A 21,331-nucleotide genomic window follows, 5' to 3' on the forward strand; every position below is an offset into this window, starting at 1 on the left:
GCAGTTTCCTAATTAGAGGTAGCAGTTTTTGGCTTTCAAAGCATTCTTCATTTGACTGTACACATAAATTTATTACAAATAATCAGTGATTAAGATCAGCTTTTTGGGATTGTGATACACAAACAGCATCCAAACCTGCAGAAGAGATGCTCCTCCAGTGTCTGGGCTGCATATTCAGACATCTGAGGATGGGTGCAAATACTTCAATTAGGGCAGGGAAGGGTTAAGAGCTGTAGTTCTGTCCCCTTCTCCTGGTTCCTCATTTGTAACAATTTGTGACATCAGCTACACTGCAGTAAGTGTGTCCTGGTTTGATGCATTGTTGCAAACCAGTCCTAGATGGAAAAATACTATATAAATATATATATATGTGTGTGTGTGCGTGTATATATGTATATATATGTATGTAGATATATGTATATGTATGTATATGTGTGTCTATATATATGTATATATATGTATGTGTATATATATGTGTATATACATACGCATATATATACATAGATATATGTATATGTATATATATGTGTATATATATATATACACACACATATATATACACACATATATATATATTTTTATATATATATATATATATGTATGTATGTATAAATGCTTTTGTGACAAGCTTCTAAGGGAGACTGGGCATTGGTCACCAATTGTGTTTTGTTGCAGTTCTTCCCTTAATTCCCTCTTTCAACCATTCCATTTTTTTCTATAAAACGTGTCTTAGCCACAAGTGAATAAATAATTTATTTTGCTTGAACAAAGATAAAATGTTTGCATTTTAGAACCTGTTTGAATGTTTTGACTAGAAAAGGATTTAAGACTTGAAATGTAACTTCATTGAAAACTTTTGAAGGAAAGCATGCAGCATTTAAGAGAATGCTAAGACTCTGGTAGCAAGGAGCAGCTGATACACAGAATCAATGAACATACAGCCAGCTCTTTCCACTTTTTCCATGGCTTCATTGCTGGCAGACTCCTTGACCATATGGTAGAGTGTGGAGTGAAATTCAGACTCTTCTTGCACCTCTTCTGAAAAAGCTTCACTGGTTTCAGTGAGCTTGAGGTGTTGCACTTTCTCACCATCGAACATCAAAAGAGACCAGTGGTTGCCTTTGGCAGAACCTGCTGTCAGATGTTCACTCACCTATTGCAGGAAGAAATGCACTGAGGTGAAGCCTGTGCCACTGTCAGAGCACAAATTCCAGTATTTGTGTCCCATGCATTTAACCTGAGTGAGAGACAGCCACTGCAGCTCTCACAGTGGGGTGTGCTGCCTTTCTCCAGCCACACCTGGGGGTGTTTGTCTGGCTGGCAGAAGTTTTAACCATGTGTTTTAGTTCACAGGTGGAGACAAACCAACAGCAGGGAGCAAAAGAAACCCTACAGGCAGGAACAAAGTCCCAGCAGTTCTTTACAAGCTGGCAGAGCAGATAGCTGATTCTCAAGGGGCCTCTGGAGAGCATGAAGCTCTGTCACCCCAGCTCTGGCTAAAGCCTCCCTTGGTGACTTCTCAGTTCCATTTTCCTTAGCAAGTGTCTTTGCTGCTGAGGTTTGTGTCCCTGAGAGCTCTCAGGGGCAGCCTGTGACACTGAACTGGGGCAGGGGCTGAAGCCACCAGGGTGAGTTGATTGTTTTAGCTGGGGCTGGGCTCAATGCTGGCCTGCCCTGGAACTTTGGGACTCCACAAACCTTGAACACGACTTGCTCTGGCCCTGCTTCTCCGTTCCACTTGCTGTGAGCAAAAGCAAAAGCAGCTGCCAGCAGAGCCATCTGTTCATAGGCCCTCACTTCTGCCAGGGCACCCTGCAGGGACAACACAAACCAGACAAACACATCTCTCTCCTCTCCCTGTGCTCCAGCAGGGCCAGAGCCTGCTTTACTCTGCCCTGCCTCAGCTGGCAGCACAGCAGCTCCCAGGGCAGCAAAGGCTGACCTGAGTGAAAACAGGGAAAAGCCACCAGGAACCTCTGGCACTCACCTTCCTGGGCACAGGGACATACTTGGGAGAGTGCTCTGCTGGGAAAATGTTCACTCCAGCTCTTTTCAAGGCTGCTCTGAGGGCAAGAGGACTCATCCATTTCCCTGTGATGTGGGAAAGCACCTCCTCCTCTTCCACCACTACTGAAGACAACATACACTGATTATCCTGTTGTACAAACCAGTGAAAGCAACTTACTGGTCATGGAAGCTCCTTTCTGGGTTAGGCTTCAAATATTGATATTTTTGCTATGCTGGGTATTACCCACATCATCTGCTACTCTGGGCTGTGACCTTTCATTTACAGATCCTGAAGAAAGCCAGCCTTGTGTAGGAATCAGAAATGACACTGGTGTACTGATTTATACACCAATGAACAGATGGATAATCATGAGTAGCTTGAACTTTGGGAAGAAACAAGGAGCATGGGTAGTGGGCTGCTAGAACTCCCTGTATTTCTCTTGGTAGAGCTGGAGGAGAGAGGAACTTTTCAGCTCTCTAAGAGGGGGAACAGGCTTGAATGCAGCAAGGCAAAACCAGCAGCAAAGCACTGACTGAAACTTTCCAGAGCAAATGCACATTTCTGCTATGTGAAATGTGCTATTTCTCATAGTAAATAACTGACATTAAATAACCAGTGCAGTGCTTGGAAAGGAAGAGAGATTCAAATTGCTCTCGTAGAAGCATCCCAAATTCTTAATCAGGGACAATAATTATGGGGGATTTTATCTGCAAATGTTTGATTAAAAAATGATTGACAGTACCTTAATTTGTATCTGAATGGTTGCAAAGACTGCAGTAACTGTGAAGAGGCCTTCATCCACACCAGTAGGGTGCAATTCCCAGGCCTGATAGGGCAGGTTCAGGTGAGCATCCTGGAGAAGGGCTACTGTAGAAAAGCCACCCATGCTGAAGGTGATGCTCTTTTTTTCTGCTTCATAGGTTATCTTGCTGATGCCATCAGTTCTCCACCATTGGCCTGGACAAAGAGGATGGAAAGATGTACATGGAAGGCTTCTGGCAGTAATGCTGAAGTAAAATAAACCAAAGAAGTAGTAATAAAAAGAAAATGTAAAATCCCCAAATCAATTAACATTCAAGTCCCCAAACTATTTCTGGGCTCCAAACTGGCCCTTATCTTTACAGCTGGACTGTAACAACAGTCTAACTCAGGTATAAATTCCACTATTCAAATTTGAAATAAATTTATGTCTGAAGTTCAGACCTGCAGGATCCCATCGGGCTAGCACAGGCACTTTAAAATAAATCACATTATCAGGGAGCCTCAGGGTGATCTGTACTGCTTCCTGTGTGCCATCTTCAGCCTTTCCTGGGGAATATGGATACACCTCCAATCCAATATCCAGCAGCTTTGGCAAGAGAGGAAAAGGACAAATAAGGGGTTTATCAGAAAATGCAGGTTTTTTCCTTTGAGTTCATCTAACACTGCAAAGCTTTTTAACACCCATTTAGAGTGGTTTGCTAACCCTGCAGGTGTCCAAGCCCAGCTTTGGAGGCAGTGGAAGAGCAGCCTTGGGAGGCCCTGGGCCCCTCCTGAGCTGCTGCAGGCGCCCTCAGGGCAGGGCCAGCGGGGCTCGGCCATTCCTCACAGAGCCCCAGGCCCCGGGAGCAGGGCAGGCAAAGGCAGCTGCGATTGCACTGTCCCACAGGGCCAGCGGGAAGGGGAGGCCACAGGGGCTGGGAATGAACATCCTGGGCCTCTTCCCCTGCCCTCTGGGTTTGGCCTTTTGGGAATTGTGCTTATTAAAGGTTTCCAGCTCCGCAGTGCCCTCTGTGGGGTGGGTCGGTGCTAGAGGAAACCAGAACCCCATGCCCACAGTCCTCAGCCAGCCTGCAGGGCCTGGAGCTGAACCAGCAGTGGGGTTTAGTACCACTGTGCTCCCACCTTTCACGTGTGAAAAACGGATGATTTGCAAACCTTGCTTGGTCAGTTTGCTCTCAGAACTCGTGTGCAGTGCATGTGACAGCAGTGACAAACCCCAGGGGCTGCTCCCTGTCCTCCCTCACCTCCACCATGATCCAGTCCCCGACGTCCTGGGCCTGGGGCGGCAGCCGCAGGACAGAGATGTGGAACACGCCCCCCACGGGCACCAGCTGCTCCAAATCCACAACTCGCGGGGCCTCTTCTCCGCCTGCCGGCTCCTCCTGCAGCGGGGCCTCCTCCTCTGGAAGTGCAGCAGACAGCGGGAGCTCAGCGGTGCTCAGACCCACCGGCATTGCCCTGTGCCGATGTTCCCTCCGTGCCGGGAGCGCTTCCCTGTGCAGCGTTCCAGCCCCATCTGCTGGCGCTCCTCAGCATCCCTGGAACCGGGGCAGCAGGAGCGGGGCAAGGAAAAGCCCTCGGGACTGGGGCTGAGCTTTTGGATTTGCAGTTCCAAATGCTTTCTTGGGAATAAGGTTTTACTGACAGAATGAGTCCATCGTTACCCACAGAAGAATTTCACAAGCACAATAATACAGTAGATTCTAGGCAGGTTTAGTAAGATTGTATTGATATGAAAAGAAATGAAGCAAATAAAGAGATATATAAAAATAAAAGAAGTCATGTGCTGAAGGTGAAAGACATGGTAATTAGGAAGAGCAAGAGGATTTAACATGAAACACAATTTTCAGATAACAAAGATAATTCCTTTTTTTTTTCCTATGCATAATTACATATATAGAACAAATGTATGAAATTAAGGTTTAATTAGTTGGAAAATGTTAGTAAAAGGCAGAAACACTGTGGAAAAAATGGCCATAAATATTTTCTTTAAAAAAACAAACCAGCTCACATAAAACATCACATGGAGGAGAGGAGTTATTTTTGACAGGAATCAAGAAAAAGGTGTTCAATACTGTAAAAACAGCTACTCTAATTGTTATGAAATTTGCTCTGAGAGAATAGGACCATATCAAAAAATGAGAATGCTCTCTATAAATTGTCTTCAAGCTTAAAAAAAAAAATGAAGATGGTGTTAATGTCAGATTTAGTTACATTCTGCAGAGGTTTTACTCTACTGTATCACACACCACCATAATGTGCTTTTAGAGTTATTCTGAACAACAAACTTACTAAGTAGCAAAAAACATTTTAGTGCATTTTACAGTGGTAGCTTACACTTTAGCTTGCTTTTTAAAATAATATCACAAAGATATATAAGTATCTTCTAAAGAAACTATTTATTGTCCCAAGGTAATTTATCTCCTTAACAGAGGCACAATAAGGGTAAATCCAGAGAAACTGTCACTCTTCTCTGTTGTTGCATTTCTGGTTTTTAACCCTCGTTTACCTGACTCCTTGTTTCCCACTTAAGGTAACTGAGCACCCTCTCACTGCTCTTCTCAAACGTGATTGAAAGAGTTTGCAAACCATGAGCATGCCAGAAAAAGCAGTTTTTTCCTTCTTTCCTTATTAAAACATATAAAAAAGCTGGAAAACACTCAGGTATAATTGTGCACATCTGTGCACATCCACATCATCTAATACTGTGGTAGGGGTTTTCAAAGCCTGACAGAAATAAAATACAAATTCCTCCACATGAGGCCCAAGTCCTTTATATTCTTTTGAAAACCTTGCTTTGAGGGTCTAGTCTGACAAATGGTTCTCTGGACTGCGCTCAGTCCAAAGTGTTGTGGGGTGGGGTTTGTTTTTTACCAGAAGAAAAAGGCTGTAAAGTGGAGCTAAATTATGCTAATAGCTGTTTGCAGTTGTTTTATTTAAGTCAGTACCACAAGAAAACACATTCTTATTAAACCAAAGGACAACACCACAACACTGGAGAAATCTGTAACTTTTGTGAGACAGACAAAGAGTTTTAGTTCCTAGAATTAGGCCCTCTCACTTTAAGCACCCATTCAGGTAATACTCAGTACCATCCCACCCTACACCAATGCCTACCATGATATGCACTGGAATCATCATTTTCTGAGGAAGTAAATCTCCCCAGAGCCTGGCAGATTCATAAAGATTGTGTGTCTCACCCATAAACACATGTATAATAATACACATATCTATCTAAACATGATAAACATGTCCATAAGCATAAAGAAATAAAAATATGTATGGGGACAAACTCCATCTGTCCTGTTATCTCCCCTCATGATTTAACAATCATTAATACAAATGCCAACAAACCCCAAGTGTTATCAAAACATCCCTGTATTTATAAACTCTGCTCCATTCACATGGAGATATTGCAGTGTGTCCATGGATCGTGGAATGGCCTGGGTTGGAAGGACCTTTTCAGTCCAGTTCCAGCCCCCTGGGCACCTTCACCTACCCCAGGTTGTTCCAAGCCCCATCCATCCTGTCTTGGACACTTCCAGGGATGGGGCAGCCCCAGCTTCTCTGGGCACCCTGTGCCAGGGCCACCCCACACTCACAGGGAATTTTTAACACATAAAATACTTAGCCTAAGTGTGCTGCACATAAAAAATAACCAAATACCTTGTGATGGCTCCTCCAAATTTTCTGAATTCTTCTCAGTTTCCTCCTGTGTCTCCTTTATATCATCTTTGTTATTGCTGGTCTCCTTCAGTGAGGCAGAACTCTTCTAGACAAAAAGCAAGAGACATTTTTCCAATAGTCAGAGACAAACACAATGAAGAAGAAGGTATCACCTCCTCCAAGGAGGCCCAAGGAGAAGGGATACACAAACATTTGTACCAATCTTGCTAAAGGGTCAAGGTTATCCCTTGGTCTTCCCTGCCAGCATTGGGAAGAACACAAATCTCCTCAAACAGGACAGGAGGTGAGAGGACAGAAGCTGAGAGAAGTGGAGCCTTCAGAGGGAAGTGGAAAATCCACAAACTGGATTGAGAGAACGAGTGCCAAGACCTGGGAAATAAAAAGAGGGAATAAAATGAAGCAGCTTAAAGAAAGTCTGAGAAATGTAGGTGAAAAGTGCCAAAAGATAAGATGTGTCAAATAAAAAAAGGAACCAAGAGAAATAATTTCTATCTAGCTATCAGAAATATTTTGATTAAAGGTACTCTCTGATTTGGAACTGGATTTAGAGACAAAGTAATTACTTTATTTCCACAGCAAATTCCATCTTGAGCTCCCTGAGTACCAAACAAGCACCCAACACTTTTTCAGCAGAGTGTGCACTCAAAACTTGTGCTTTTTGCTGATTCTACAGTCAGCAGAGTGGCACACAGTAACATGCATGTCGAGGTTGAATCCAAATCAACACTGACACTGTGCCAGAACCCCATCTGCAGCTTTGGCCAGTGCCTGGCCCAGGAGATGTATTCCCTTTCACACTGTATTTCACTGTATTTACACACAGCAATGTGAAGGAGCTCAAGGTACATCCCCTGGATTTCCAGACAAATATCCAGCGCAGACAGGGATTCATCCATGTCACAGCACACTCCTCTGGAGGCACAGCACCTCCTGTGCCTGCCAGCATTGGGAAGAACACAAATCTCCTCAAACAGGACAGGAGGTGAGAGGACAGAAGCTGAGAGAAGTGGAGCCTTCAGAGGGAAGTGGAAAATCCACAAACTGGATTGAGAGAACGAGTGCCAAGACCTGGGAAAGAAAAAGAGAGGGAATAAAATGAAGCAGCTTAAAGAAAGTCTGAGAAATGTAGGTGAAAAGTGCCAAAAGATAAGATGTGTCATATAAAAAAAAGGAACCAAGAGAAGCAGGGTTTTGTAATGATCTGATTCATTACAAAGGTGTTAGGGACTGAAAAGGAGAAAAGCCATGATCATGGACAAAGGTTCAATCCCTGTTTGATCCCTGTGTGGATCCCAGAATTTATTCACTTAAGAGTTGGACTCAAGGATCCTTGTGGGTCCCCTTCCATTCATATTATCCCATGAAATTGCTCCAAACATATAAGAAGGCCTAAAACTTGATGTTTTGTCAGCTATTTCTGCATCATTTTAGGTAGAGAACACAGGGCATTTATCTGAAAGTCACAGATAAATACACAGAGTGAAAACCCCAAATGCAGTATGGACAACACAAAACCAAGCAACAGCCAGGCACTTCACAGCCAACACCTGCTGAACCCTGAATCTTAGTCTGCATGCTGCAAATTTCCCTAAAATTGGATTCCTGCTGAGATTTTTGTGGGGCTGTCAGTTTTGCAGAAGCAGAATCCATTAATCTGTATTTATGCCAGAGATTTACAGAAATATCTTGCAATGGCACTTCATGCTTGATCCTTCTCTTAAACCACCAACCAAATGCCAATTGCACACCCTGTCCAAACTTCCCATCTTTGCATTCCCTTGAGAAGATCTATGACACTGTGACACAAGCTGCCTTTTCCTATGAAACATGTAAGGATTTGGCTGTCCTGCACAGAACACTGTGACTGAGCCTGAAGTTTACAAGAGCAGTGTAGGGTATCCTTTGAGGAGGTTTTTACCCACCTTTCTGCCCTTAGAACCCGTTTTTTCTGCAGCAGGCACGCTGGGTTCTTCCGTGCCTTCCTCCTCCTCCTCTGCTGATCCTTGCCCAGTGTCCTGCGGCTGCTCAGCTGACTCCAGGGTGGCGGCGCCCTCCTGCCTCGGCAGCCCCTGGCACTGCACCCACAGCGGGGACACGTGGTCGTAGCGGGTGTACAGCACGCGAACGGCCACGCTGCTCAGAGCCAGGGACAGGGGCAGCTCAAAGGCGTGCCCCGCCTCCTGGAACACGTGGTCCTTGTACCTGCAAGGGCAGGGACACAGCACAGGGCCTGGTCACACAGCAGCACTGCACTGCTGCTTCCTCACACTGTCACATCTCTGCTGGGATTCCTCACAATGTCACATCTCTGCGGGGATTCCTCACAATGTCACATCTCTGCTGGGATTTGCTCCAGTGCCATCCCACAGCATTTCTCTGTGAGACCCTGCAGCAAAGCCACAGCTGCATCAAGGGGATCAGAAGTTTCCAAAATAAGTTTTGACAGGATGACAATGAGGCAGGATCAGATGGCAGCTCTTCTAGAAACTACATTCCTGGTAAAACCGACTAATTTATTGGGAAAATTCCTGCACAGCTGTCTGTGTTACATCACTCTCTCTTTCAAAATAATTCAAACAATACTTACTTTTGAATAAGATAAGCTAGGCATAAGTTCTAAAATCTTCCAGTAAAGCAACACCTAGCTTTTAATTGTTGGTTGAATACTTTAAATGAATCTTTCTGCTGCACACAAGGCTTTAACACTTAACCCATACGGGTTCTTCCTGCAGGTCAGTCTGACACTGCTCAGCACTCACCTTTCCACTCATCTTAACAAAACTCACAACAACAGGTGCTTAGCCAAGCTTTTAATAACTTAGTCCTTATGTTTATGAGTGGGAGTAGGAAGTCTGCTCAAAATTTCATTTTGACAATGTACCATTTATATGGTAATCCAATAAAAACACAAAACTTAGATTCAGAAATGATAGTGCATCCCAGGGTCTAAATTATTTTCTCTAACTGAGCACAAAGTATCATTCACTGCTTTGCAAGCAACTGCAACAACTTAGAAAATATTAAATGCATCAGCAAGAAACACTGCTTCCAGAGGAATTTCAATTTTCTGCATGAGCTTTACTGTTTTTCTTCCAAATTTGTTGTCAGTGACAGGGTTCTGCTTGCTGCATTTTAAGAAAGAAATTTTTATATCTCTAAACCCCTCCTTAGCAGCAGCCAGCACTGAGACCCTGCAGAATGGATGCTATTCAACAACAAAAAAAAGATTATGAGAAATTGATTCTTAGTGTTTACTCAACAAAGCCAGGCTACATTTCAAATTAATAATTTCAGTGTGCTGTACCTTACTTTCATCTTCAGATTGGCCCAAAGACAGAAAGTAACATTTTTATCCTTTAGGACTGTGTGCATATTCCCACTTTCAGAATCTTCATACATACTAGCTATCTACAAAGAAAAAAGCCAATGAAATAATTTGTTATTTATTTCACTGTGATTTACCTACATTTACTTGAATAAATAAATAAATAAATGTAAGAATAAAAAGACACCAGACCAAGCCCAGCTGTGTTGTATTTATATATTAAAGCACAACAGTTATAAACTCAAATATGTTGCTTAAAATTTGAACTACATTGCTTTTTTTTCTCTGACTTCATAAATTCTGTGAGCCAAGTACTGCCAAATATGGGTTCTTCCATTATTTCCCTAATTCTCAGGATAAATTATAAAAAACAAACAAAAAGAGGATTTACTGAGCAATAATGGACTGCTACCCCAGATGCACTGTACAGATTATTTTATCATTTAGGCAGCATCAAACTTGTGAAATACTAATTCTATTGGGAGCTTAATCCTGAATTCAGTAAACAAGAATTTAACATTTCTTAATTTGCAGGGGGGTTTGTCTGTGCCCATACAACTGGTTCACTATTTCACTCATATTCCTTTGCTAAACATACTTTATATATATGATTATTATTCTTGAAATAGCAAGGTCACTACCTACACATGCAGCTCAGAAAACTGACTCTCCAGCACAATTTCATTTTCTTGTTTGAGTACTCTTCACCTTTCCCAAGATCTTAGTTTCAAAAATATTTTAATTACGTGATCTTGTATAAAAAAAACGTGTACAAGGCAACCTTATGAGTTGCTTTTCACATGAACTTGTATTAAAAAAATGTGTACAAGGCAACCTTATGAGTTGCTTTTCACATCTACAATTTTTTGGCACAGTCAACAAATTTCACACAGCACCTCTTCTTATCATCATCCCCCAGTCTCACAAAATTTCCCAGTAGTTTATTCTTGTCTGACTTAACGATGAGATTTTCCACTGTAAAGTTCAGATTTTCAGGGGTTTTGAGTGATTACAAAGTCTGGTGAGTGCTAGAATCATGATTTGGAAACTCACAGACTCATCTCTGTGCCAGTTTAGGACCAAACAGAGCCAAGCATCATTGAAGGACACTTGGTGTTAACTTATGTGCACAAATCACAGCTTTGAAGCAGAAAACCTCACTCACTTTGAGCAGGCTCTGGGTAGCATCATTGTATTTCTGGTGAAGCAGATCCTGCAATTGCAGAATAACTTGCAGGTACTGCTCTTGTTTTTCATCTGTGATGTCTTCTGGCGCTGTCTCCAAGAGCAGAAACTCCAACTTCTCAATCAACTAGAAAACATTTACATGGGAAAAGTATTTGTTCTGACACCATCTGTAACATATTGTGTGTTCTGTCATGAAAAATGAGGCAAACCTACTTCCTTCCTTTGCATCTAAACAGATTTTGGTCATAAAAAGAACTTTTTTTTTTTTTAATAGATGGATAAGAAATCTAACTCAGAATCAAACCAACCCAAGGAAACCTGTATTACACATGCAACTTTCCCCCCCAGTTTGCAGAAGACCCCATTTAACTTTCTGAAAAACAACATAAAGTCAGAATAAATGAAAATAAAATCCTGAATTTACAGAGCAGGCACAGATTGCTAAAAATTGCTTTACATGCTATCAATGGCTGGTGACTTCTGTTGGTAAAAATCAGTTCTGGGAACTTTTGCTCTTACATGACATTTTACTGGCTCAATGTCACAAAATGAGGCTGTTGTCCACTAAAGCATTTATATCTGACATGAGCTTTATGCTCTGGTTTAAAATGGAAGGGAGTATGGGTGTTGGAATGCTAGACCTCAGTGTAAGAAACACCGCAAAAATCCCTTAAATGCATATTGAAAGTCAATACACATCTTCTTCAGGGTTAACAACAGAGCTCTAATTTAGGAAAAATAGAAAAATTGAAAAATGGGAAAATAGAGTTAGAGAGGGCTGTTAAGGATATGTTAAACTGAAATACACATTTAAACACTTACATGCAGCACCACTTCCCCCTTCTCCATCACAAGCTGAACATCCTGATCTTGCTCATCACACCACAAGCTCATGAAAGTGTTGATTTCCTGAGGCACAGTGGGGTCAGGAGTCCCATCACAGCTCAGGTAGTGCTCCCACTGCAGGAGAGTGCACAGAAAAGTGGATACAGGTGTGCTGCACACTGCTATTACAAGAAAAAGGAGGATTCTGAAAGACAAATATATTATAGTGACAAATCCACACCTGCATCTAAACAGGATTCTAACACCACCTGGTTTATTTTCCCTAAGCCAGGAAAAAAAGGTTTATTTTGATATTAATGTGTTAAGATGCTTCTGCCCACCTGACACTTGTTCATAGCTATTTATCAGTGGGTTCTGCTCTGCTCCACAAAAACAATGAATTCAGTACCTGCCACAAGGGAGGGGCTGGAAGAATAAAATGACAGAGAACAGAAGTGAGGAAGATGCAGGTGGGTCTCAGATCAGATTCTGCCAAGAAAACTGAGAATTCCTACACTGGCAATAAAGTTGATTAAGAGCCTCCACTGCAACACATTTACTCCTCCTTTCTCTGCCTCTGAAGGAGATTTCCTCTCCCTTACCAGCATCAATTATCCTGTTGCAGAAACCTCTGGTAGAAATGTGAAATCCTAGATCAGGGCTTTTTAAAAATAATTTTATTTTCAAATCAATTCTTGGTCATTCCTATAAGAGGTGGAAGGAAAAAATCAGTGGCAGACTAAACCCACTTAATGGCAAACATAAGCCTAACATTGGCTCATGGGATCAATTTACTACCCATAATGGAATTTTTTCATCCCTAGAATAGGATATTAAGAAAACATTGCCCCCCTGTTTGCTGTGAAGATTAATAACCCCATGCTGCTGAAAATTGCATTGCAAAGGAAAATGTATCTTTTAAAGCAAAGCACTTATAGGATTGCATTCCCAACCACTTCCAGCAGCATTCCCACTGACTTCAAACAAAGCAACAATAGGGCAGTGCTGAGTGCACTGCAAACTCCTGTATAGAAGAGTGATCAATTTTCAGTAGTAAGACATCTGATTTCTTTTTTGTAGATTTTTGCACTTAAAAGAGAGCTTCACTTTTATCATCACATTCTTAGAAGTAACAGCATTTTTTTGAGAAAAAGGGTAAATTTCATGGTAAGTTGTAAATGCATATCTTCATCTAAATTGAAATTCATCAGAAATAGATATGGAAACTCAGTATTTGGTATTATATATTTATTTTATGCTAAATAATCTTAACAACAGACTAAAAGAAACTCTGGTATTTCCCATAATCTACCAGTGTTTTATCAGACTTATTTTAAAATCAATAGTTCTAGTTTGTCAAAAACATCCACAAACAACAGCTGGCAATGATCACAAGCTGCAACAGGGAAATGCCAACTGCATTCAGAGAAAAATGGTTATAGTGAGAGTTGTAAGGCTGTCAAAGATGCTGTGGTACCTCCAACTTTTAAACATTTCAAAACCCAACTGAGCACCTTGATTTAACTTCAGACTTTGCCCTGCTTGGTGCAGGAGGCTGAACTGCAGGAATTTCAGAAGTCCTCTCTACATGATTTATCCAACATGATTGTGGAGTTGCTCTGCAGAGACTTTAACAGGATTAAGCAATAACAAGACAAAGACAAAATCCTTGTGTCCACAGGCCTGTAGGATATTAAACCTTTGGTTCCTTACCTGACCAAATGTCATGATCAGACTGTTACTGAGTGATGTGTCTGCAGGATTCTCAAGAGTGAAATCTGCTGTATTTCCACACCTTACCACTTCAAATTGAACTTGACAGGTACAAAATGCCACTGGGAGCTGATACAGCCACCATGGATGTCACCCTAAACTGCAGACATCAACTTTTAGCTGCATTTTCAGACATTTTCAGCCCTGACCTGGGTTTGTGCCACATCCTTCAAAAATCTGGCAAACCTCTCTCTCTGAATGATGACCTGTGATATCCAGAGGCCACTGAAACAAATAATCTACAGAATTTCTTTTTAAGCCCTGACAGAACTTTTTTGGTGAAATGGTTAAAAGCAGAATGAATTAAAGAAATAAAAGAGGAAGAACAGCTACCAGAACATCTGAAATTACAATTCCTTGTGACTGTTGGGTAAGGTGTGGGGCATTGATACTTTGATCACCAAACAGGCTCCTCTTTGCCCACATTTCCTTTCTGTGTGCTCCAAAGCACAGAAGATAAGAGAGTGAGCATGGCCTGCCACTGCTTTGAGATGAAATTCAAAATGCTGCCATAGCACTCACATACATTCAAGAACTGAAAGCTCCTGAAGTCTCTTCCTTGCCAAACCTCTGGGCAGATCTTGGCAAGAAAACTTACCTTGGCTTGTTCTCTGTAATCCATTTTCCACTGCTTTGCAGAAAGAAACTTCTGTGCCAGTGAATTATATTGGGCTAGTTCAGACTCCCTCTCTCCTTCATACTGTTAAAAAAATACACATACCAAACAGAGCAGTTCAATATTTGGCTTATTTCTTACAATTATTTCACATAGAAGAAACAAATTGGGGATATTTGAATGAGTTGTTATTTAAACAAATCCAAACACTGAAAACTTGGGGTTTTTTTATGAAACATCCATTTGAGAAGACTGCAGTAGTTTGAAATATGTTATTGTCATCACAGTAGCTGCTGAGCCACATGATAAACATAATGTCACATATGATTGCAGCCTCTCACTTCAACAGTTTCCATATCAGCATCCTGGAGCCAGCTCTAATGGGAGCTGCTACAATATGTAAGGATAATTTGGAAAAAACATGCAAGATTGTTTTATTTCTTCCCTTTTAGTTTCTATTGTTTTAAGGTCATCTTCTCCCTAGGAGGAAAAAAATATTCTGTGAAGTACAAGAGGAGTAGACAAGAGTGACTCTTTCAAAAGAATTTAGTTTGTTGTAAATCTCTTTTTTTTTTTTTCTTTTTAAACACAAAAATATTTATCTATTACCAATCAGTTTTTGTTCTGAATGCCAGACTGGTCAGAAAAATAAATATACATAGTCTAATACACACACATATATATAAATACAAATACAAATCACTGTATCTGCCTGACCAGGGAACCAATTAGGAATTTGTAGCAAATATCCTCATGGGGAATATGAAAAATATATTCAGTTAAAAGCACAGTGGAAATGGGAAATAAAAAAAAATGCATTTAACCAAACTTAAGAAACACATATGATAAAAGGTAATGTATTTAAATTTATCAAAACTGGAAAATCTCTCAATATTGCTCCCAGCAATAAGTGCATAAGGAAATGAATTCCTGTAAATCACTGGTGTGTTACAGGCCTTGTCTCAAGTTCAGAAATAGGATTAGATTTTTTCATTGAGCAAAAGACCAACCTTTGCCTCGAGCCTTTCCACGAGCTCTCGATACAGTCTCTCCCTTTCAAGTCTTGCTTCTTCTTCTTGTTGAGCTCGTAACAGGGCTTCAGCTGAGGTTTGGAAAGAGATCAAGGGCATAACTATGCTTTCCTAAATACAATCTAAGAGATTATTTGGTTACCAGCTGTCATGAGAAAACCACTATAAAATGAGCAACATAAATGTTTATCTTTCACTGCACAGAAATTTCCCATATGAAGATTGATCCAAATTTATTTGAATACTACAAAAACACACTGTCTCTGGCACTGCCCCATCAGTGTGCAAGTGCTCTCTCCATCAGCAGCTTCAATGGACACAGGTTCTCAATCCAAAATCTTGAGTGAAACTCAGTGCTTTAATCCCAAATTCCTCTTCTTCTTTCCTACAATTTCAATTTTACAGCTGTTTGTTCACTGAAATCCACTTCAGGATCTGCTACTCCACAGCCCTGGCTTCTCTTTGCTGCCATAGGGACTAGAAAATTAGAGAGGATGTGAAAACTAGAACTGATTCCACCTCTAAGCCTTCAGCCTAAGATGGCACAGCCTGTGTGCCATCCAGATGTCCCCAGACAGTGACTTGATGTCATCACCTCCAAGTAAATCATGTCAAGTGTGTGCTGCACTGAGGCAAGAGCAGCAGCAGCTCCCAAATCTGCCTGTGCCCACCTGAGCTTCCACTCTCACCACAAAAGCTCACCAGTGATTAGCAGTCACTTCCAGGCAGTCACAGCATGCCCAAGCCCCCAGCAGGATGGGTTAATGGCAAGTTAATTGTTCCCAACTTGCTAATTGCAGTAGGGATAACTAGAGAAGAGAGTATTGCTCTGAGAGGGAAGGGAGGGGCAGCATCAAGGAACAGGGAGTTTGGTCACACCAGGAAAGAGGGAAGAACATTTCCATTTGTGAAACAGAGACAGCAATTCACATCTAGTTCAGGGCCTTCTGTCCATTTATTTAAAATTAACAGTTTGTCCATCACATTCCCTCGAAATGAAGTGCACAGTACCTCTCAGCCTCGCTGCCTTTCCTTTCTTTCCCTTTTTGCCATTGAATTTCATGTTTGCAGTAAGGGAGAAGAAAACAAATGTCAGTATTATTTAATACACTTTGGCAGTTTTATAACTCTATAACTTTGCCCTTCCAATGTGATTCCTCAATTAAGATTTTACCCTCTCTAGACAGCCAAGCCCCCAGAATAGTAATGCACATTCTGGACTAAATTTTTTCTCTTCTCTTTTTTATGATAAGGTCTTAAAATTAATGCATTTTTCTATGCTAGACATTCCCAAACACAGCCACAACACAAGAGCATTAAAATCTTTTGGTTTAATGTAGAAATTGAATAGCAGGAAGATCTGCTAAGAAAGTAGATACTACAACTTCAAACATTCTAGGAAATTCTGGAAAATGTATTTTGGGACAAGCCTGGCATTTAGAAGCAACTAATTTACAAGAAAAAATAGCAAAGAAATCTCTTTTCTGTTATAAAATCTCATTCCAGACAGTTCACTGTTCACCTCCAGCATATCCTAGAATAACTATATTTTAAATTTGAGGTTCTCAGAAAGTATCTGACCACTGTTCTCTCTTCACACACACTTATTTCACACTTTGATTTCAACTATCACACATTCAGATATAAATAACTACTTGCTCACTTCACACTACTTGGCATGGCAATAAATACATTGGCATAAATATATATATAAATGCAGCTTTGAGTACAGAGATTGCCATGAAGCTGGGACAAATACAATGGTGACAGTTAAGTGTCACCAGAGTCTGAGTGCATCTTATTGCATTTAGTACCTAAGCATTCATTTGCAAAATTATCCCAAAATAGAGTCAAGTAAAAGTCACACTGCTACCCATTAGGATTTCAGGGAAGAGTTTGTTCTTTTCATTTCGGAAAATAAATAAATAAACTGAAAACGGAAAACCTGCCTGTTTCAATTACTTAAAATCAAGTTTTAGTCAATTTCTTTTCACATTCCTGACTTAACAGAGCACTGAGAAGAGCTGGGGAGGGGTAGATAAATTCATTATCACTGAATTAAGGATAACCTACAGGACCAATTCATGCAACTCAATTTCCTGTGGACTTCTCTGCCTGCTCTCCCTTCACTCCCCTTATTCTGTGTCTAGCCTATGGCTCAAATAACAGAATCCCAGAAGCATTCAGGTTGGAAAAGGCCTCCAAGATCATAAAGTCCAAGCTGTGCCCAATCCCCACATTGTCCCCCAGCTCAGAGCACTGAGTGCCATGACCAGGCTTTCCTTGGACACCTCCAGGCATGGCAACTCCAAACTTCCCTGGGTAGCCCCTTCCAATGCCTGACAAACCTTTCATGATGAAATTCCTGCTGATGTCCAACCTGACCTGCCCTGGCACAGCTTGAGGCCATTCCTCACCCCCTGTTCCTTGGGAGCAGAGCCCGAATTCCCCTGGCTGCCCCCTCCTGTCAGGGGGTTGTGCAGAGCCAGAAGGTCCCTCCTGAGCCTCCTTTTCTCCAGGCTCACCCTCACAGCTGTACCTGGTGCTCCAGCCCTTCCATGCCCATCTTGCAGTGAGGGGCCCAGAACTGGACACAGCACTGGAAGTGTGGCCCCACCAGAGCCCAGGGGACAGGGGGACAGTCACTGCCCTGATCCTGCTGCCACCTCATGGCGGGGACAGAGCCAGGACAGCGCCTCTCGTCTCTCCCTGGACACCCGTTGCCAAGCCAAACAAGCAGTGGCTGCGCTGGCCATGCTCCCTCCAGCAGCGCTGCAGGAACATTTGGCTTCCCTGCTCAAGGCACAAAAGCTCGGTGTCCTGGAGACGCCTCTTCCCCCTTCAGATTCATTAACCCTGGCCAGCTGCCTCAGGAAAAAAAACCAAAAAAATCGGATAAAAAAATAAACACAACAGTGAACTAAAGCGTATTTCTGCCCACCAACCTTTTTTTTTGGAGCCTAAAAGATGAGAAGGGGGAAAAAAGGAAAGAGAACATCAGAAAACAATGTATGAGCTAGAAAGAAATAATTAGAAAAACAGTATTACTCTGTTAAAATTGGATGTGATCATCTATTGAAAAACTATAATGACAAGAATTTCAATACTGCAGAAAATTAACCACTAATACATGACTCCTGGAATGAAGTTTTTTACTACGGAGCCATTCTGGCAACAAAGTGTGAGCCACCTCCCGGCTGGCTCCACACGGAGCAGCCACAGCAGCAACCCACGGCACAAGGGCTCACACCACAGATAACGCGGCCCTCGGCTGCTTCTTTCATCCTCAAAGCCTTTCTCCCACCTCCCGGGACTTCGGCAGCTCACAAGAACACCCCGCTTTACTCCACACCTCATCCTTCCCGATCCCACCATGTAACCCGTACCCAGGCCCCTTCCCTGCCCCACCATGGCCTGCCGCGGGTGGCGGTGCCCGTGTCCCTCAGGATGCGATCCCGCCGCAGGTGGCAGTGCCCGTGTCCCTGAGGAAGCCGGTGCCCGTGTCCCTCAGGACGCGATCCCGCCGCGAGTGGCGGTGCCCGCGTTCCTCGGGATGCAATTCCGCCAAGGGTGGCAGTGCCCGTGTCTCTCAGGATGCGATCCCGCCGCAAGTGGCGGTGCCCGTGTCCCTGAGGACGCCGGTGCCCGTGGCGGTGCCCGTGTCCCTCGGGACGCCAGCGCCCGTGTCTCTCAGGCCGGCGGTGCCCGTGTCCCTCAGGACGCCAGCGCCCGTGCCCGCCTCCCTCAGGCTCCCAGTGCCCGTGGTCGTGCCCGCCTCCCTCAAGCTCCCGGTTCCCCCGGCGGTGCCCGTGGCCGTGCCCGCCTCCCTCAGGCTCCCGCCCCCCTCGGGCCCCGCCCGCTGCCCCGGCGGCGGCGGCGCAGGCGCAGCTCGGGCCGGGCGCTCCCGGCGCTGCCGTAAAGCGGCACGGCGGCGGTTCCAGGAGCAGCGGGTGAGATCCCGGTCCGGCCTCGCCGGGATCCGCGGGGAACCGGGCGTGGCTCCGGGGGGAACGGGGCGGCGGGCAGAGCCAGGGCGAGGCGGCGGCCCGAGGGGGCCCCGCAGCGGGAGCTGGACTGGATTCCATTCGCTTGTGGTTTGGTTTTGGCTGCCCCGTCCCTGGCAGCGTCCGAGGCCAGGCTGGGCGGGACTCTGAGCAAGCCGGGACAGTGGAAGGTGTCCCTGCCCACCTTCGGCCCTGGGTTGGGACGAGATAATCTTTAAGGTTCTTTCCTGTGATTTTGAAAATCACAGAATACAGAAATAAGAATCAGTTACTTTGTCACTTGTCCTTACGTTTTGCCGGTGCACACTGGACTCAATTTGTAACGCACTTGAAGAGTCCTTAAAAAAGCAAAATTTATGAATGTGACAGTTGCAGGAATATAAACGTATATTTATAAAATGGATATATCTATATATACAATATAGGAATATGTGATACATAAATATATGTGGAGATAGAAATAAATACATCAAAATATGTTATTATAAACATTACTATGTGAATACATAAAATACATCAATATGGATTCTATTTAGATATCTTTTTATTTATATATATATATGTATATATATAAAAATATGTAGATACAGTTTTTTAGTAGACCACAGAAGCAGCCAGGCCAGCAGGTGCAGAATTGTAAGGGTGTGAGAAAGCAGCCAATGAACAGCACAAAGTGTCCCAGTTGTTGAAAGTTATTAGAAGTTTCTTGTTTCTGTTTGAGGGGGGAGGGGAGAAGACAATGAGAAGCTAAATAGAATAAAAAGCAGGAAAGAAAAAGAAAGAAGAGATGGAGTAGAACCAGAATCAGAGCAAATGGGGCTTGGTAAGATACAGAAGTTTCAGGAAGGCTGAGGCGGTTCACTGACTCCCAGAGAAGGCTAATTTCAAATTGATTATCCTTCAGGTAACAAAACCCAAACAAACCAAAAAAAATCACACAAGGACACAGTTCACTGAAATGTGAGAATGGCCAATTCTTTAAGAAGTGAAGTGATAAAACTGTACAAAAATGTAAGTGTCTCAAATGCCACCAGCACTTTCCTTAACCAGAAAACAAACCCCCTTTCACTGTGCACTCAGTTAATTAAAACCACATTATTATTCTTTTCTCCCCAAGCTGTTGTACCTTGGAAGGGAGTATCCCAAAGGAGCAGACTACTTCAGAAGCCGTTTGAAAGCAGCTTTTCTAAAAAACAAAGATGAGACAGACCCAGAAAAAATTAAGCAGCTGATTGCCCGGGGAGAGTTTGTTATAAAGGAGCTGGAGGCTTTGTACTTCCTGAGGAAATACCGAGCCATGAAGCAGCGCTACTACAGCGACGACAAGCCCTGACCGTGCCTGTAACCACACACACCCAGGAAAGGTAACAATAAAAGAGCTCTAACTGCAAAAATGTGACATGTAAATCCTTCCAACCCCTCCACAGCACGAATGAGGGAGCTGCTTCCCTGCCAGGGGTCACTTGAAGGGTTTGGGTGTGCAGGTTATGGGTAATAGGTTTTCCTGTGCTGCTTTTGACCTCCTCAAACTGAAACTTCAGGTATGAAAGGATTTTGCAGGAAGGAGTGGTTGTACTGCCCTGTTTTGTTTCACTTCAATGCTTGTGTTGAACAGAAACTCTTCTTACCCCATAGCTGTGTGATTGGGTGTCAGTTCAAGGTGCTGTGCTTGTTACCTGAAAGATGAAGCTGATTTAAAATCCTCCACATTGAACAATCTGATTCTGCTGGAAATGAGCACCCTCTCAGAAGTGAGGCTCCCAGCCCTGGAGAGGGAGTGCTGTGTTCAGTTCTGGTCTCCACAGTGCAGGAAAGACAAGGAGCTCCTGGAGAGGATCAAGCAGGGGCCATAAACATGAGGGGTCTGGAGCATCTCTTATGAGGAAGGACTGCAGGAGCTGGGCCTGTTTAGTCCAGAGAAGAGAAGACTCAGAGGGGATCTCAATGCATACAAATATCTCAACGGTGGGTGCCAAGAGGACGGTGCCAGGCTCCCCTCAGTGGTGTCCAGCAACAGGACAAGGAGCAATGGCCATAAACATAAAGCAAGGAGTTCCACCTCATGAGGAAGAATTTCTGTACACTGAGGGTGGCAGAGCCCTGAACAGTTGT

At 43.1% G+C, this 21,331-nt stretch overlaps 2 protein-coding genes across 3 annotated transcripts; one reads left to right on the top strand and one right to left on the bottom strand.

Annotated features, from left to right (window-relative positions):
* Positions 1 to 877: 877 nt before the first annotated feature.
* On the bottom strand, positions 878 to 19,300 carry DNAI7 (dynein axonemal intermediate chain 7). The gene is made up of 16 exons (XM_058805258.1): positions 18,730 to 19,300; positions 18,624 to 18,656; positions 15,195 to 15,286; positions 14,167 to 14,268; positions 11,793 to 11,930; positions 10,948 to 11,094; positions 9,762 to 9,865; positions 8,397 to 8,659; positions 6,982 to 6,995; positions 6,437 to 6,542; positions 4,015 to 4,172; positions 3,212 to 3,356; positions 2,751 to 2,965; positions 1,988 to 2,155; positions 1,699 to 1,812; positions 878 to 1,153 (listed from the first exon to the last, which is right to left on the bottom strand). Exons 1-16 carry the CDS (start codon positions 19,298 to 19,300, stop codon positions 878 to 880), a joined length of 2,646 nt encoding a protein of 881 aa, XP_058661241.1.
* ETFRF1 (electron transfer flavoprotein regulatory factor 1) lies at positions 19,114 to 20,983 on the top strand. 2 transcript variants are annotated; one of them, XM_058805871.1, is made up of 3 exons: positions 19,114 to 19,165; positions 20,124 to 20,230; positions 20,337 to 20,981. In XM_058805871.1, the coding sequence occupies exons 2-3, from the start codon at positions 20,186 to 20,188 to the stop codon at positions 20,550 to 20,552; spliced, it is 261 nt and encodes an 86-aa protein (XP_058661854.1). In that variant the 5' UTR covers positions 19,114 to 19,165; positions 20,124 to 20,185; the 3' UTR covers positions 20,553 to 20,981. The 2 variants fall into 2 exon arrangements, with proteins under 2 accessions (XP_058661854.1, XP_058661855.1); XM_058805872.1 differs by having other exon boundaries at positions 19,146 to 19,176; positions 20,337 to 20,983.
* The last annotated feature ends 348 nt before the right edge of the window (positions 20,984 to 21,331 follow it).

This window comes from Ammospiza caudacuta, chromosome 5 (genome assembly GCF_027887145.1).
Source record: "Ammospiza caudacuta isolate bAmmCau1 chromosome 5, bAmmCau1.pri, whole genome shotgun sequence".
Classification (NCBI taxonomy): Eukaryota; Metazoa; Chordata; class Aves; order Passeriformes; family Passerellidae; genus Ammospiza; species Ammospiza caudacuta.

What these genes read in the sequence shown, in the direction of transcription:
- ETFRF1 (XM_058805871.1), top strand. Translation starts at nt 20,186, where the DNA reads ATGGCCAATTCTTTAAGAAGTGAAGTGATAAAACTGTACAAAAAT. An exon ending in TGATAAAACTGTACAAAAAT is followed by an intron (nt 20,231 to 20,336) that starts GTAAGTGTCTCA and finishes TTTCTCCCCAAG; the next exon opens with CTGTTGTACCTTGGAAGGGA.
- DNAI7 (XM_058805258.1), bottom strand. Translation starts at nt 19,300, where the DNA reads ATGGAATCCAGTCCAGCTCCCGCTGCGGGGCCCCCTCGGGCCGCCGCC. An exon ending in AGGGGGAAGTGGTGCTGCAT is followed by an intron (nt 11,095 to 11,792) that starts GTAAGTGTTTAA and finishes AATGTTTTCTAG; the next exon opens with TTGATTGAGAAGTTGGAGTT. An exon ending in CTACCCAGAGCCTGCTCAAA is followed by an intron (nt 9,866 to 10,947) that starts GTGAGTGAGGTT and finishes TTTTCTTTGTAG; the next exon opens with ATAGCTAGTATGTATGAAGA.